Source organism: Nylanderia fulva, unplaced genomic scaffold, assembly GCF_048542155.1.
Source record: "Nylanderia fulva isolate GAGA-0341 unplaced genomic scaffold, ASM4854215v1 Scaffold7, whole genome shotgun sequence".
In the NCBI taxonomy this organism is placed as follows: domain Eukaryota; kingdom Metazoa; phylum Arthropoda; class Insecta; order Hymenoptera; family Formicidae; genus Nylanderia; species Nylanderia fulva.
The window spans coordinates 5,974,334-5,992,488 of NW_028190807.1; the positions used below are offsets into that span (position 1 = coordinate 5,974,334).

The window sequence follows — 18,155 nt, forward strand, 5'->3', positions numbered from 1 at the left end:
AACTAATGTGTTTGGAGTTCTGAAAGAACATTGCATCCGTCAGTACGTCACGTCTCGCCAGAGGCGCCGTTTCGCATATATACATCATACAATTTTATTTCGCGTTCCGTTCCAAGTTTTTTTACGCAAAGACAAAGAGCCTCTCACTAATGTAATTTTCGAATAACATTTTTTAATCATGTAATTTAATTCCCTGCAAAGTGCTGAACATGAAATATCTCTCTGATATACAGGGTGTCCCAGAATCGGCGGAAATGTTTTTAATCGCAGATTCCTGGTATCATTTGGAGACGATTTTTCCTTAGTGAAAATGTTGAGGAAAGCCATCATTTTCAGCATGTTTCTAATTTTTGTTATTATATATCTTTATAAGTAACTAAGCCTTATATTAAAATTCTATTAAAGCAAACTCTCTATCTGTTACATTTTATTTTCACAAGGCTTAGTTTCCAAAAAAGCCTTTATCTTCAACTGCTAATAATTCGAAAATTATTGGTGTCTCGACATTTTCGCGGAGGAAAAATCGTCTCCGAATGATACCAGGAATCTGCTATTAAAAACTTTCGCCAATTCTGGGACACTGTATATATATATATATATATATATATATTTGTTTTCTTCGTAAAAATAGATCGTATTTTTTCTTCCTTTTAATGCTCGGCATTGTTGATCAACGGATGTCTGGTGTACTCGGTAAACTCGAATATCGTATAAAGTAGCGTACATATCTTCCGGAAGTCGTAAGGACGGATGCGATGCACGCGCGGGCCTCTCTATAGCGAGTATTGGTGTTATCGAATAACAATATCGTTTCCAGTGTACCTTACTCCTCGCTGTTAACACGAAGAGAAGATGTATCACGTATTGTATAGTATATAAATGTCGTTTGTAGCACTAGCGATATATAGAATCGTCGATGGTGTAGGCGTAGTTATGTGCAGAATTATTATGTGCGACTTTTGAAGTAATCCGGCAGGATCGGACTCGAAAGTCGTCGGAGAGAGAAAAGTTACGCGTGGACGTGAATCGCGAAGATTCTTCGTCGAAAAATACCTACCAAAGAATACCTCTTTGTGATAAAATGATCTCTCAATCGCGAAAGACATATTTAGAAAAAAAATAGGATCTGACTTTTTTCGAATCCGATTCTGGGTATTACATTATTGACTGATACAACGTGGAGACGACTGCGTTTCAATCGTGACTTCGTACAAGTAAAACGTGTAATAATTTTGTTAAATTTTGCATCGCAATATTATCTGCTTAAATAAATGCAGGGCATTAAATTTCAATCGGAATGTGAGACGTATAACATCTATATATATTTATAATTGAATTTTTTGTCGCGCTATCAGCACGATTCGACAGTTTTGTGATTCATATACGATAATCGATCGAGACGTATATCGTTCCTACGCCGATAGTCTACTATTATAATATACAATGTCGGAAAGTTATTCTCGTTGACGGAGAGACGTCTATATCGAGGTTATACGAGAATGTACCGTGCATGTGTAACGATTTGTATATATTAACATATTTCTGAGCGGCTGTCTCGCGTTCGCGATTAACCTGTCAATATATAAATAATCAATGTCGTACTTTGTTCATATCACAATATAATATTGTCTCAAAAGTTTGATCACGGAAACTGTTTGCATTTTGTTGGAATAATTTTGGAGACGAGTTTTAGAGAATTATATATATATATATATTTATTTTTTTCTTCCATCACTATATTATATCCGCATGATAATAAAGTGCAATTATCAAAAATTACGATTTCGAACATTTTCGAATAGTCTTTCACGTAAATTGTTACGAGAATTTTTAATTTATTAAAAAAAAACTTGACGAATAATGTATGTGTCATAAAGCCATAATAATTGCATTCTATTGCACGATGTGAGACAGTCGCGTCGTAAGAGGCAATGAGGCCTTACATAATCGCATGTGTGATTTAAACCAAAATATATATCATTGAATATCTGTAATGGTTCATCGTTATCCAACACTCTCACCATCATTGTCATCATCATCATCATCATCGTCAGTCTCATTATCACTGATACATTTACTAGCAAAAGGGATTGTCGGAGAAATCGATTTTAAAATCTCGTGTGAAAGACTCACGTGGTGCACTCACACATCGATTTTTACATGGGTGATCGGACGTGATTCTAATCTCTTTTTTTTAAATAATTTTATTTTAAGTACCTCTCGTGTAAATCTAAAAAAAAAAATATAATCTATATTATTTCGTCATATATCTACGCAAAAAAAATCAAAGACTCCTAGATTTCCTACGATAATGAAAATCCTATTAAAGCGCTTAAACGTGAGAAGAAACTCATACATACTGAAAAAACTATTTGTTAGCTTGACTAAAAGCTTTCAACTAAATTACTATTACGTTAATTGAACATATATTAGTATTTAAGTCAAATATACATTTTATCAGATTTAATGTTATGTTTTAATTCAAATATTTTTCTATGTACAATTAACAAAATAATATTTAGTCGAAAGGTTAACAAATTTTGTTCAGTGTACGATATATTGATTCATAGACCGACCGATTGAACGGGCGGCTCGATCGATTTATCGCGCGATACGCAGATATGCCGAGCAGCGATCGAGAGACGGAATTCCTATGACGAATCACCCTGTAAGAATGATGCGCGAATCAAGAGTGTTTATTGCATTTTACGCTTCGGCGAGGAGGAGACGCGAGAGACCGACGAAGACGTATTGTCGCAATACACGACAATAAAAAGCGCGAGAAAGAGCATCGAATCGTGTGACACGAGAGCGTGCACCATGACTGCTCTTTTACTTTTCGAGTGACTTTTTCGAAATGGGACCCACGCGTTTTTCATAGCGCTTTTTTAAAGGCCGGACACGTGCGTCGTGACGGCGTCTTGTTCTTCCAATACGTATATATATTATATATACATACATACACATCTGCATATGCATGCACACACAAACATTAGCATATACATTACAAATACACACAAGTATATTTATAAAAACAAAAATATATAAAGTATATAAGATATATTATAAAAATCGATCTATATATATATATATATATATACACTTTTATGCGTATATAACAGTTTTACGATTAATAAAAAGGCGAAGAAGCCGAGTGTGCGTTAGAACGTAAATGTAGATTTCACGAAAGAGAATTTGGTTCTTCGATTTTTCATAAAAATAAAGTGTCAACATCGTCTTGTTATACGCGACGCTTCGCCAACAAATCGACATTGTGCTTCTTTGTTCGTCTCATAAAACTCTAGTTCGGTGATACTAAAGCATTCTATGCATTAATCGACCGATAAAAATCCATAAGGATATATCAAAAGTATGCAGTAGTTCATTCGAAACATGTTGAATATTTTTACGTGAATATTTCTTGCAAGATTACAAGTATTTAGAGATTGTTCCCTGGGAAATTTGGAGCATTTGTTGGTACGAATCACCGATTGATACATTCACATCAGCGATTTCACTGCTGTTCCGTTATATACGCGAAGAGATGTGTCTTAATAACGTAAATGAAGGTCAGTATAAGGTCGATATTAATGATATCTAATATTGTGATAATATATTCTGACACGTTCACACACACACGTATAGTGTCGTTAATAGTGTCGTAATATTGAATACATTTACAATTTAGAATTTCATATAACTGTAAGTATCGATAGATACTGGCGCATCGTAGATTTGGGGCGAAATAAATTTTAATAAGCGAGATAAAAGTAACTAAGGCGTGTTGTGATTAAATTGACGAAGCGTCGCGCGCGATTTTAATGATGCTCGCGACACGATACTTTTAAAATTACAGATTTATGATTTTCGGAGATTTCCGACATTTGCTCGTCTACTCGACATCTGACAATGAATTACATAACTCATTGTCAGATTAGTTTTCTCGGCGCGATGAATAATTCGCTCCGAATCATAATTTTAACTCGAGTTTTTATCATCTTATAGTTTTGAAAAAAAATGAGAACAAGCAACAAATTCGAAGGAATAATTTTCTCGCGAAGAATTACTTACCTTCTGTCTAATTTATTACTCGCTATCTTGTTGCGAAAGCATTTATAAAAATCAATAGAAATAAACGCGAAAATATTAAATGATACGGCATATCTTCATATAATGTTATCGATCAATTTTTCACGCTCTACATTAAAGAAAACGATGCATTAATAATCGATACGACGACGTGCATAAACAATTGCAAGTTTAAAAAGACATTTATTGATACTTTTGCGCTTTTGTGTCATTTATGTAATTATTTAATTCTCATTATATTTGAATTACTACAATACTAATGTTTGCGTGATAATCCACCAAGTCACTTTGACAATCTCGTTTTCATAAGACATTTTTTTTACCGTGATTGTAATTTTATCTGCGAATCATATATATATATATATCATAAGAGTGTTACGCATAAAACATTTTACATATACAATATCAAACTATTATACATTTATCTCGAATGACGAGTCGGTACGATTCGTCGCGCAATATTCGGAAATCAATCAAAAAACGCGGTCTTCCAGAAAAAAAAAGAGAAAAAAAGAAACACGACAAGAACGGCTTTACGTTTATCCTATCGCACCGCCTTAACTTTCACACGTTGAATTTTTCGTACACGTGATTATATAGAGAGCATTATAGAGAGAGAAGTATTATTCTTTTATATATGATTCACACTTGTAAATACTCTTTTTCTCTTCGAATATTATACGAGGGACAAGGTGTAAATATTTTCCTCTCGTGATACTGAACAATATTTAGGTATTTAGAGATGAGTGAGAAAGAATCAGGTGAGAGAGGGAGCATTAGTAAGATTTGTTAATTTTGTAAGGCGTTATAAGAACGTGATACGTAGCAGTCGGAATACTGAAAACAAATTTGTCAACTTGACCAAACCTTTCAACTAAATTACTATCTTGTTTTTATATGTTCAATTAACGAAATAACATTTAGTTGGAAGAGACTTAGTCAAGTTGACAAACTTGTTGTTCAGTGCACCGAATCTCGCGATCGGACTTTCGAGCTGCTGCTCGCTATATACGTCAATTTTCTTCTCTTTTATTCAATTCGAAAAATATCGAACGAAATTATTGCGACACACACACACACACTCATACACACACGTTTTGGCAAGAGTCTCTCCTTAAGGGACGCAGTATAATCAGCAATATATACATATTACGAAACTGGGACGCAAACACATTGTGTGTCGGGTCGATCGACTTTTTCACATACGTGTCGTATCGTGACAACAAGTGATGACAGGTGACGAAATAACCAGGGGGGCGAAATCCGAATCTTCGAAAATCTTTCTGTCGCTTTTAACGCGACGTGAACGTCGATTATATCTTCTTCCAGAGGAGAGGCAAAGCCCTTCTTTTCCTCTTCGAATAAAAAAAAAAATATATATATATATATATATGGGTTGCGTGTTCACGTGTCGATGGCGACAAAAGACGTTTCGAAATCCGGATTTGCTTTGGTACTTTGTAGCGTGTAGCTTAGTAGCAATATATCTTACGTGATATAAATTGAAAAGATCTACTTCATCAACTATATCATTAGCTCTGTACGAGGCATATATACTCTGTTATCGATCAAACAGCCTCCAGCATATATTCTTCCATCGGATATATCCGTTGATTATTATTATTATTATGATTATTATTAATAGTATTGTTCAACGATCGTTGTATGTTCGATATCGTGTTTCGATATCGATTCAAGAAGATCGAAGTGAATAGGTGATGCGATGTGTGCGCGATATCGCACGTTCGCAATGATCATTTCATCATTATTTATTTGTTTAGTTTGAGAAGGAATCGAATTCCGTAGTAAATTAATTAATTGTGCAGAGGAAAGTAAATTTGAGATTGATATATTTCTGTGTCGATCTCTCGTTTTTTTTTTTTTTTTTTTTTTTTTTTTCGGAAAAGCTTCGATGCAGCGCATTCTCTTTTCATCCAGTCCACTGACAATGATTTCATTATTTTCTTTCGCGAATCTCGCTACGTGTTCGTAAAAAAAAAAAAAAGATACGACTTTAACGCGAAAAGGATGAAACACAGTTATTGATCCGCATGGTACTAAATACACTCATTTTATTTCGAACGAGAGATGCATCTTTTGAATAATATATCTTATCATCGAGCAGATCACATATAAAACGAGACAAAAAGACTAAGAAAAATGATAAGATCATTGCCAGTAGAAAAATCCGAACTATGCAAAACACACATACGTACACACAAACTAGAATAGTTTGATTAGCTAGCTAGACAGCCGACTAGTAAAGATACGTAGTTAATCACGTAAATAATTTGGTTATCCGTAATATATAGATGGGTAAGCGCAAAAGACGGTAATAAAGATTAGATTTAAGCGACAGTAGAATAATTGCGAGACAAACATCGTGCGAGAGAGAAAGAGAAAGAGAGTGAGAGAGAGAGAAAAAGAGAGAATTGTGAGAAAGAAAATAATTACCAACGTATTTACTGCAGGTAAACACTGGTTACTGTACCTGTTGTTGTTGAAATCATTAAAAATACTCTTATTCCACGCTAATTGCTTTACTAAAACTTTGTTTCTCCCCTCATCCCTACCCCTCACTGTTGTCCACATCTTATATATACAAGTGATTGTCCTACAATTAAAATCAAACTTGAACAATCGAAACCGGGTCATGAAATAAATGCGAATAAATCAACCTGAAATAATTTCTTGATAAATAAGAAAATTTTTCTGGCATAATTTTTTTACGCTATTTTATCTGATATTATATTTAAATTTAACCCAGATTTATTAACAACTGATTAAAACAAGATCTTGCTGGTATAAAATATTAATAAGGAAAAACTTGTTTTTATGTTAAATATTCAACAAACTTTTTTTTATATAACCTTGAATGTATAAATAAAATTAACTCTAATGAATAAATAAACATTTTTATCAATTTTCTCGAATTAACTGCATTATGAACAACGTAAGAAATATGTACGGTACAATTAATTTTTTTGGAACGGTCAACGCGTTTATTCCGTGTATCCGGAGTATTGTAGAGAGTATTCTTCGTAGCTAAGTAGACACAGTGATCTTACATATATATATATATATATATTTATCTATATTTATATTTATATAAATCCTACATAGATTTTTTGAAATAATTTTACTATTATAGCGCCTGGAGTAAGATATATTCGTACCAACATATATAGTATCTTTACACTTTACAGTGTCCCATCGTATCTTTGAAATCGTGCCTATCGAACTTGTACATGTAGATATATATCGGCTTGTTTGTTACGTGCGTCTATTCCCGGTAAAGTCCTCCGAGAGAGAGAAAATGTCTTTGGGATTAGGTTGATCGACTTTATTCCGGGAATAATGTGTCGAACCTTAAAACGAGAGTTAAATTTACCTATATATAAAAGCAAATGAAGTTGCGTGTGAATTCGCATAGCAACACGTGTGGATCGATCGATTCGCTATATGTACATACATTACATATATAAATATCAGTATATCTCTTGCTGTAGTAGCTAATTAATATCCTGTATATCGTATATTATTATCCACTCCTACCTCCCTTTCCGCCTTATATAGATCTTCGTTCTGCGAACATCCGAGTATAAATCGGAGTAATTATTCGAGGAGCATGTCTCTCTTTTAATGTAATTATATTTCAATTATATTGTACTTCATTTTTTTACAAGATATATCTAAGTAGATTTCTGATATAGTAGAGAGAGATATGTTTTTTACTTCATATATATATATATATATATATATATATATATATATATGCGAGAGTATATAGAAAAAAAGAGAGTACGTATTACTGTCTCGCGGGTGCTCCGAAGCAGCGAGGAACATCAGAGGTGAGTGTCGACGTCAGAGAAGAGGCGGGATAGATGAAAATTTCTTTTTCTTTTTTGACATAATTTTTTTTCTCTCTCATCGACACCTCGGCGCAATTCTCCCCTCCTTACGCTCGTCGTTAAGATCGATCGAACACACGCAAATTGCGATCGCGCAAATTATTCGCGGCAGCCGGTGCTCCCGTCGCATTATCGAATATTGTTGTACGGTACTTTCGAGAAGTCACAGAAATTCATTCGCGCGAAATTCATTCGTCACGATGCGATGATAATTCCACGAGAACGATTATTCATGATGCGGCTCCGAGCGCCTTTGATGCACGTAATTTTCATTAATGGCTGACCCGTATATATAATTTCGAATTATTCGAACAAATATATCGCGACACTTGATCGCGCGTTGTTGTTGTTCACATTTTAGCGTTTACACTGATATAATGTACCGCTAATAACGTTGACATTTCAATGGTATATATAGACGTATGAAAAACATCAGCACCGTGTATAATATCAGGATTTGATACGACTCGATGTTTAATTAATGTTGAAATAATCCCTTCGTTGACCAGCACCTTTTGCGCCACGTATCGATTTTCGTGTATCAGCGTTTGCGCGTTACGAGATAACAAATCTCGAATGAAGAAAAGATCGAGATCACCGAAGCTAAATTGCGATAGAGTGGAATGAGAATCGCATAATGTTGCGAACTTGTCAACGAACGATTATGAATAAGTGCAAATCAGGAAGAATTATTTTAATAAGACCAAAATGAAGCAAATTTAATGAACTATCAGTCAAGTTTTTATATCGCCGATATCGTCATTTATGACGTGGCCTAATGCAAAACAAGAATTCCCAACATTAGGACGAATTAGTAGAATTTTTTGTGTAAAGTAAACGTTTTATAAGACTTTGGTAAAAAAGTTGCGAAAAATTTACACCGATCACTTTGATTTTCAATACATATTATAATGGATAGAGTTCTGAATCACACATACGCACGCACTTTGAATCCTGTTGCAAACTCTTCTAGTTTGTGAGATATATGACACTTTCAAGTTTTGTACCTTTTAAACCCCAAAAAATAGATTATATGTAAAATGTATGTAAATTTAAGTTATCAGCTTTAATAACTTGGATATTGACATATGTTCAAAAATATTAATGTTCAGTATTATAATTGTATATTATTTCATATAAATTTGCAACACTTTATTCCAAATGAAAATTTTTCCTGCATGTCTACTACAAAAAAATTTTTACCTTATCTAAATAATTTTTTTTAGAAACAGAAATTACATATAATTTGGGTTAAATTATAATGTTTTCGGTGAGATTGCGGGGAAAGCACTAAATTATAATATATGTGAAGGTCAACATGATCGGTGTAACATTTGTGCAAGGTTTACAGAATTTTCAATAGTAGATTAGTAGACAAGCAGTAGACAATTAGAAATTTAAATTGAGCAGAAGTAGCATGTTTGAGGAATTCTTATTGAGACAAAAACAATGTGATATATACAAATATATATATATATATACATTTAAAGAATCCATAAAAATAGAGAAACACATAAGATGCTAAATTTTTTATCCGGCAGATTTCTATGATCTAACTTCGATTACTAAATTTGATCAATAGCGTTTAATTACCTGGATACTTGGAAAATTGTACAACGAGATTTGACATTTTTTATTCGTATCTCTAATCGAGAAGAATCGTCTTCGATGTCGAAGAAAAATCAAAGACGCGTCGTCTGCCTGTGATAGATTCTGCGAGATATCGATAAATACTCGTAGTTGGATACTTTATATTCTACACTGAAAACAAATTAATAAATATTCATTTCAATACTACCTAATAAATCATTTATTTGAAACAAGTAAATATTGATCTGTTTTGAAAGGGATTTTCTTATATCGAATAAATATTTTTCACATCAAATCAATATTATTAGTTTCAAATAAGTTATTTATTAGGCAGTATTGAAATAAATATTCGAAATGAATAAATTTGTTTTTCAGTGTAGTAATCCTATTCTTGTTAATCACCACGACGTCTGTCACAGGAATTGCATTGTATTTTCCATATCACGCTTAAGAACGCATCGGGGAAAAGGAAAAGCGCGTTGTGAACCACCAAGTAGAAAACTATGTATTACTCAGTTATATTGTATTTTCACGGATAAAAACGGCGCCAGAGACCCGAGACGCGCGGAAAAAGAACAATCTCCAAGGATTCTAAATATTTTCTCGATGCATCCGTCGTGTGCATCATGTTCACAAGCACTAGGGGAGCTAGTGATAGATGAACGCTTTGATATATTTATTCCAAGTACAAATCGTGCATATACAATAGTAATATACCATACTCATAAGACTCGCGCATATGAGAATGAGATGATTTTAGATTAGATGATATACTAACTAAGTTGAATAAACTGAAACCTCGTAGAGGGCCGGTAATATTACCGTACCCGATACAAAAGAGATTCCGAGCTCGTTGACTCTAAAACGACGGAAAGTAATTGTAATGATAGACTGTAATATGTAATAGTAGTCTTTGCTTGTGCGCGCGTGTGGTTGTGTCTCCATTGATACGTCGACTATCCCGATATGTGTATTCGTGTTCAGCAGAACGAATCCCGCAAGAACATTCAGGATTGTTTATATAAGGAGGAGCAAAATTCTCCCGTAAATTGCGATCGCGGATAGTCGACGTGTTAACTGTACAGATCACGGCATATCGAACCCTGCGAGGTCTTGGGCTCTATACAATAGTGATATTTAATTCTCTAAATGATATAAATATATATCGCCGGCGAGATCGATACCTTTTGCAAGTTTAATCAAAGTTTTAGCTGCCTGGAGATGATCAAGGGCTTTTTTCAAAATCGTAACAGCGTACGTCGCAGAGAGGCTGTAAGTGTCGCAAAAAAAGACACCTACCTGTCTACCCTTTCCAAGGATTCTACAACGCGACGAAAGTGAAGAACAACGAGAAGAGCAAGAGCTAGCTAAAGCACACCTATAAGTCGTCTTCGGGAGGTATCACAGTAGCAACGAATCGTCAACTGTTCCCTTTTCGTGAGGGAATCACTTGATATTATCCTATTATACCGTATATTAATTTTATTATACCAATAATATTATTATTATCGCTATAAATAATATGTACATATATACATATACATATATTTTAATCAACATATGTCGTGTAAAATCCTTTATTATGCTCCCACGATCCTTTGAATCCGATGAAATTGAATGAAATTGTATTATTTGGTAGATTTTGAAGATACGCTCGATTTTTCAATTTGGAACACTCAGGGAACTTTTGTAATCGAGAAAAGCTTTGCAGGTTTACGTCAAAAATTTCATGAAAATTCAGAGCCAGATTCATCCAGTTTAAAACATCCCTTAATTTTCCTCTCATTATTGTTACTCGAATATCATAAATGGAGATTCAAAAGGATAAAAAAAAAAATCCCCAGTTATTGAAAAATGTACATGTTCTTTTTTAATCAAAAAGGTTCCTCTTTTTCCTTTTAGACCTGAATATTTAATCGATGGATGCGCGGATTTCCAGCTAGCATACTCGCTGAAAGAACGACAGGCTTCTCGGAAGGCATATATTCCATTAGGTTTGCACAATTCTAGCTGTCCGCTGTTGATATGCCGCGGAACGAACGGATGCAGGAGGAGGGAAGCTGCGAGGGAAAGAAGAGAGATCGATATTGCGACTCCCTAGGGGCACGCGTTACATACGCCCGTGTCAACTAAAGTGCAGCCCCTATCCTATTCCGTACCCAAAAGCTATTCCGGAAATTCCGTCTCCCCTTAAACAGAAAATCGACGCCAGCCCCATATTTGATTGTTACCTCAAGTTGTTTTTTTTTTTTTTTTTTTTTATGAGTTCTCCTTTTCGTCAGAAAAAATTACAGGTAGATCGAGGAACAATGGTGCAAGAAGAATGGGACGAATTTCTAATTTGGCGCACGAGTGTCTGTATCCTTCGATATTGAAATCGCTTTACACACGAGACTATACGTGTTATACCTGAAGTGGATACCGTTGGGAGTCTAGGCGCTTGAAACGTTTCGCTGTGCTGCGGAAAATGTCGTCTTCTCTACAGCATCGTCCAGACCCTTGAAATTTTCACATAATATATTCTCTTTGGACGTACGCCGACATCGCAGCGAGTAGCTGGTTCATTAGAATAATGAGACGATTCCAAGTGGCCATGGATATAATTAGAATGTCATACAATGCGAAAATATTCTTTCGTATTTTATATTGGAGATTGTCTAAATTACCAAAGTATAATCAGTAATAATATTTTCAAGTCAAGGAAGATATCAGAATTTAAGAGTTGATTTCGTCTCGAGATTTACATATGTATAATACCTTGATAAGTATACATATAATATGTCACAAATGTAATCAATTGATATGCGACACCGAAAGCATTAAAAATATACATCATGTTGATAATATTAAATTTTGTATCAACAATTACGTTGGAAAAATTTGCACCGCCACATCATTCGAATGGTCTTGCAGCCATAATCGTAAAGACTTATAGGAGAAATTTCTTTTGCTATCATTCCACTCACGTTACATCTTGGAAGGTATAAGGAATATTATCTATGCGAGAGAATATTATTTATACATTTATATGGAGAGAAAGAAATGAAATTTATCAACAACTGCACAGATACCAAACAATAACGAAACTACAGTCTATATAAAAAGAATATTCTTTACACAAAAAATGAAACGTGCGTGTCAAAGATATCAAAATTTTATGACGAAGAAATTTACTTTTATATATTCAGAGATTCGTATAAAATTTTTACTTTGTATACATTTTTTACTTTTATATAATAACACGCGTCAAATATACGTCTTATTAAAGATACATGTAACAAGAGATTTTCATGTTCCTGAGGAATTAATTTTTTAATCGCGCGTGTGCGGTTGCAGAGATACATGTAACAAACAGAGATTTTCATGTTCCTGAGAAATTAATTGTTTAATCGCGTATCTTCCAAACAATCCATGTGATGAGTGGCTAAAAATTTCAGACTAAATTATTTATCTCGAATTTATATATAAAATATATAAGAACTGATTTTGTCATGCATAAAGCGGCACACAAAACGCTTTTCTCCTAGACTCGTAATCAACGATCGAGGTCTCACGGCAGCTGTTCGCCGACACCGGAAGCACGCTCCATCTCTTCGTTTCGGAAGCCGTGGCGGCTCTATATCCACATAAGTCCGAGGAAGCTTGCCGAGGATTTCTTTATCATTTTACCGCGGCGAAATATTCAATAAAGCGCTGGCTGCATTACACAGCGGGCTCGGACAGGGTGTTCGAGCGACGGGGACGATGAGAAAGGGATGGGGAAAAAGTTGAAGTGAGTAAAGTACGCCCGCGGGTCGGCTCTGCATGCCAACTACTACGTGAGATCCCTCGCTGGAGGCCAAAAGCCAGTGATTCCGGAGGACTGCGAGCATTCCTCGAGAATCGGAAAGCGACTAATAATTCCCCTTTTCTTTTTTCCTTTTTTCAACGAAAAAAATATCGCGTATCGTCGATATTGATCACTTACGTACCATTGCGCAAGAGTTACCTCTTTCTACTCTTTTCAATTTTTTTTTCTTCCTTTTTTTTTGTAGATTCTCTGGTTTCATCGGATTATCTCGTAAATGCGCGCTCTTGGAAAGAACGATATTGCTTTTAAAATGCACCTGTCTATTTATTTTCCAACTAAACAACCGCTGTAATTCTCCTCGTATTTCCGTCGAATAGTTTCGCTCCACGATTTCTCCAATGGAAAACGAAATAAAAAGAAGGTGTGATGTAGAAACGCCAAGTGATTTTCTCTCCGTGAGTAAAGAATACGCGACAGGGATAGCGAAATACGCATACTAAATGTTTGATCGTTTCAATCGAGAAATACGGCCGATATCTAGTTTCAAGCTCGATACTTTTTCACCGTTGAATTATTGTGCGAGTCGACGTTCTGAAATAATTATATATAAAAACATATCTTTTTATTATTATGAGATCGTGTTATTTTTTCGTTCGATCAAAAAGGATCCAAAAATACATTTATTTGTCATCTGTCAAACACAGAATCGCTATATAGAATCAAAGAAAGAGGCGTTAGTTACATATCGAATTAATTCATGAAAATTTCACCGCACCACCTACGAAATTCGCCACGTTAATACTTAAAGGACAAGGGAGAAAAAGGGATTCGGCCTATCCCGGGAGAATTCTGGACGGTGCTTGGCACCGCCGGAACGTATCTCAGGAAAGATACGGGCCTCGTGCAAACGAGGGAGTTGCTCGGAGAATTCTACCTACGTGTGGAGCGAGACATTCGATCCCGTTACGTGCAGAGTATAGAGCGAAACAATTCTCTAAAATAAAAATTTCATTTAGGGATAAAAATTGAGGAAGGAAAGAGAGACAGTTTTGCGCGCGAGCGGACTATATAATATATATGTACATACATGTCGTATATTTGAGCGATTAAATCCCCTGTTAGGTAAATCTCCCGATAATCCAATTATCCCCGTCTCCCGCGATGAGGGAAGAAGATTAAGGTAAGTGAATATTCTGTTAATTATCGGCGTGAATGTGAATTAGAATTAAATTGATTAACGTTAAAAGGCATACTTTTATATGAAAGCGAACTTTCGGAAAATTAAGAATGGATTTATAAATATATATACACTTTTTTAGTGCAAAACAACGTTAAAAATAAAAATATTGCTTTAACATTGATGCAAATTGCTATTTTAAATGGATATATTTTTGGCAAAGAAAGAAAGTGGCAGATTTTAGAATTACATTCTTTAAAAGTTCAATTCAATATCCAATTTCTATTCTTAAATTAGTGATGAGATAATAATAAATCGTATTAACGCGGCTCACCTCCCAATTTTTCTTCAAACCTTCGAATGTAAACAGCTTGGATTTAACAGCTTCGCGACCACATCTCGATAATCCAGAACCACCAAACATTTCACCGTGTTTCTGGTAAAAAAAATGAAGTATCAAAATTGATTGGAAATAATCTACTAAAATTATTTATTAATATTAGAAAATGTAAATTGACATATGTACACGATGTATATAATCGTTAAATTTCTAATTCAGCCTTTAAATATAACTTTATGACAAGTCTTAACGTTCAATTATAATCTTTATTCAAAAAATATTTTCTCATCTCATAAACAGCGGTTTTGCACCGAAACAGACTTAATAATTTGTTGTTTATTGCACCAATACATATATATTTTCTGTGAAATGTAAAGTGATGAGATATCGAAATATAATATTTTGCTTACCCGGAATGAGTTGTTAGTGGAGAGTTTTTAATGTCACGCTTGCGTGATGACGTAGACGAATGAATTTCGATAAAATTGATATAAACTGATAGATATCCACGAATGTTGGATACGTCGAATACATACGCCTTGTCAAAGAGATTGCGCATTTCTCGTTTGTTAATCGCGACTCTTCTCTGTCGCGGTTATCCTCAATTCGCACGTGTTCGCGGTATATGTATATAACTTGCGTATATTTACGATAATGAATGTAGTAATAAGTAATAATGAAACCGCATTAGATGCAAAGTAAATTCTCGATTGCAGCGCGAAAGGAATTTGCTCGATCATTTGTTATATACCAATTCATTTCAGAACATAGATATTTCTTTATTCCAATTTCTCTAGTATATCTTCTTCAAAACAAGAAGAGATAAACTTCAGATACAAAAAGAGCGAATTTTTTCAAAATAAAAAAAAATAAAATTTTTATTGCAAATAATAGAGAAAAAAGTTCCCGAGAGGAAGCTATGATAAGATTTAAAATTAAATATTTTATAAAATATATAAGAGATACACGTGCACATACATACACGCATCTGAGAAGTATCTTTGTGAATATTCTATGAAACAACATGTAACGAGAAACGTACACGCATACATTTCAGCTGTCGTTTATCAGACGACTCGACAGTATTTATCGTTCTGTACTCGGATCGAAATAGTCCACAAATATAGTGACCTGGATAGATTTATAGGAAACTTAACGCTCTCTCTTTCGTCGTTAATCATCATGGTTTTTTCCTGCTCAAGAAGAAATTTTATCTTTAAAGATGCGCGCGCGAGGAAAAACCAATCTAGTATATTGTAGCGACTGGATTTTTCACGTAATCGCGCGAAAGGTTGCTGCCGACGAGGAAAATTATTCAAAAACACGCGGGGACGACAAAGAAAGGCCGCCACCGACTAGTTATTAAAATATGTAAGAATAATGCCAACGTGACTGCGCGAGCGCGTACAGAGTTCAAAAGTTGTCCTCTCCTTGGAAATGTTTTTTTCCTCAAACATACGTCATGAATTCGTGACATTCTAACATAATAATGCGATTTTATTAAGGAGAAAGCCTGCTTTAGAGAACCAAATAATATGATTGATTTTTAAGAATTTTTCTGGCAAAACTTTACAGCGAATTATTTGGAAACTTTTAGGCATCTATTATTCAATATTTGCAAGTATAAAAATTTTTTTTAGTTGAAAATATAGATTGCAAAGATCGCCTTTGAAGAATCTTCTCGCCGTCAAAGTTGCAAATTGACGAGCATTTTTATATCTCCAAATCTCGTCTGAAATTTAAAAAACTAATTTTCTTATTACTTATATAAAATTATATTGTCGATAAACCTTTAACAGTAATAAAAAAATTAATTTAAACAATTTTTTTGCATAAATAAGTAAAAAGTGTGAAAATCATACTATTTTTTGTTCTAATTGTAAGTTTCATTATATGGTATCACAATTTTATACTTTTGTCTTATTTTATTGGTTCATCGACGATATAATTTCATAAATAACAATAAAATTTTTGGTTTTTTAATTTCAAGTAAAATTTAGAAATATAAGAATGTTCGTAAATTTGCTCCGGCAATGAGGCTGCAAGAAGATTTTCATAGAGCGATCTCTATAGAACTATACTTTTAATTTAAAAAAATTTTTGTATCTATAAATATTTAATAATAAATCCTTAAAAGTTTTAGAATAATCCGCTATGCAGTTTTTATTTTAAAAATTCTCAAAAAATGTCTTATATTTAGCTTCCTAAAGCAGACGCCTCCCTTAAATAAGAAAAAAATACTATTACTTTTTAATCTTATTACACATGTTATCAGAGATTTTAGTATAAATTTAATCGAGATAACTGTCATATTAATTTCGCTTAAATAAACTCTTATGTAAATAAAAATTTGATATCTCGTGGAGAATTCTCTCTTTAGAGATTACGATTAAAAAAATATCTGCAATTGTATTTTATCTTCTTTTTAATCTAATTGTAATCTAAAATTAATTAAAATACTTCTCTGCATGCAAAGTCTTTTCTCGTTTAAATATCATTATATTATTCTCGTAAAAATGCATTTACGTGATCCGTAAAGTCAAAACATTACATATGTATATTCTGTACACAGTTAAAGTGTTAAAAATAAATATCAGATGTATAAACGGTTCACAGAAATTTGCGTGTTTTAACATACGAATAATTTAACATACGAATATGTTAAAGTGTTAATATTTTAACATAAAATAAATGCAAATTTCAAGTAAACTTAAAATAAGTTTTGTGTAAAATTGACATGATTGTAATGTAAAAATAAACTAAAAAATGTTAATTTTATATTTTTTATCATCCCTATACTTATATAAAATTAAAATTAAGATTTTTTTTATAAATTTTAACAGATAAATCTTGACACTAAAATATAGAACATATTTATAGTGTAAAATTAAAAATAGATGCACTATACGTGTTCTTTTTATACTTTTTTTTAATTGTTTTAATAATTGAGTTTAATAAACACAACAGCAATAAAATGAAAAACATGAATGTATTAATTATTATTTAACACAAAAATTTCAAAGGGGACCGTTTTTAACAAGAGAATACAAAATTTTCAACTGTATATATATATATACATATTTATATATTAATATTATTAAATAATAAAAACTTTTTTTATTCTTTAAAGATGGATATCTTTACGGCTACATACACAATTACAATAAATCAAATGCACGTCAGTAGCATATATATCGAGTGGCCATAAATCAATGCGTATATAATTAATACCCAATAAATTTTGCGTCAATCCTAATC

The 18,155-nt window shown here is 33.4% G+C and overlaps 2 protein-coding genes across 7 annotated transcripts in view; one reads left to right on the forward strand and one right to left on the reverse strand.

The window, feature by feature from the left end:
• Positions 1-6,624, forward strand: part of msi (RNA-binding protein musashi) — a 122,423-nt gene extending 115,799 nt beyond the window's left edge. For all 6 annotated transcript variants that reach the window (XM_029315567.2, XM_029315568.2, XM_085488559.1 and 3 more), the window contains one exon: positions 818-6,624. The gene's annotated coding sequence lies outside the window, so the exon portion shown is untranslated. The remainder of the gene's footprint in view (positions 1-817) is intronic.
• The window catches only part of LOC114940826 (uncharacterized), a 63,629-nt gene that overhangs the window by 44,959 nt on the left and 515 nt on the right, over positions 1-18,155 (reverse strand). The window contains exon 2 of the mRNA XM_029315571.2: positions 14,892-14,993. Within this exon, the coding sequence (XP_029171404.2) occupies positions 14,892-14,981 (90 nt within the window). The 5' untranslated portion in view covers positions 14,982-14,993. The remainder of the gene's footprint in view (positions 1-14,891; positions 14,994-18,155) is intronic.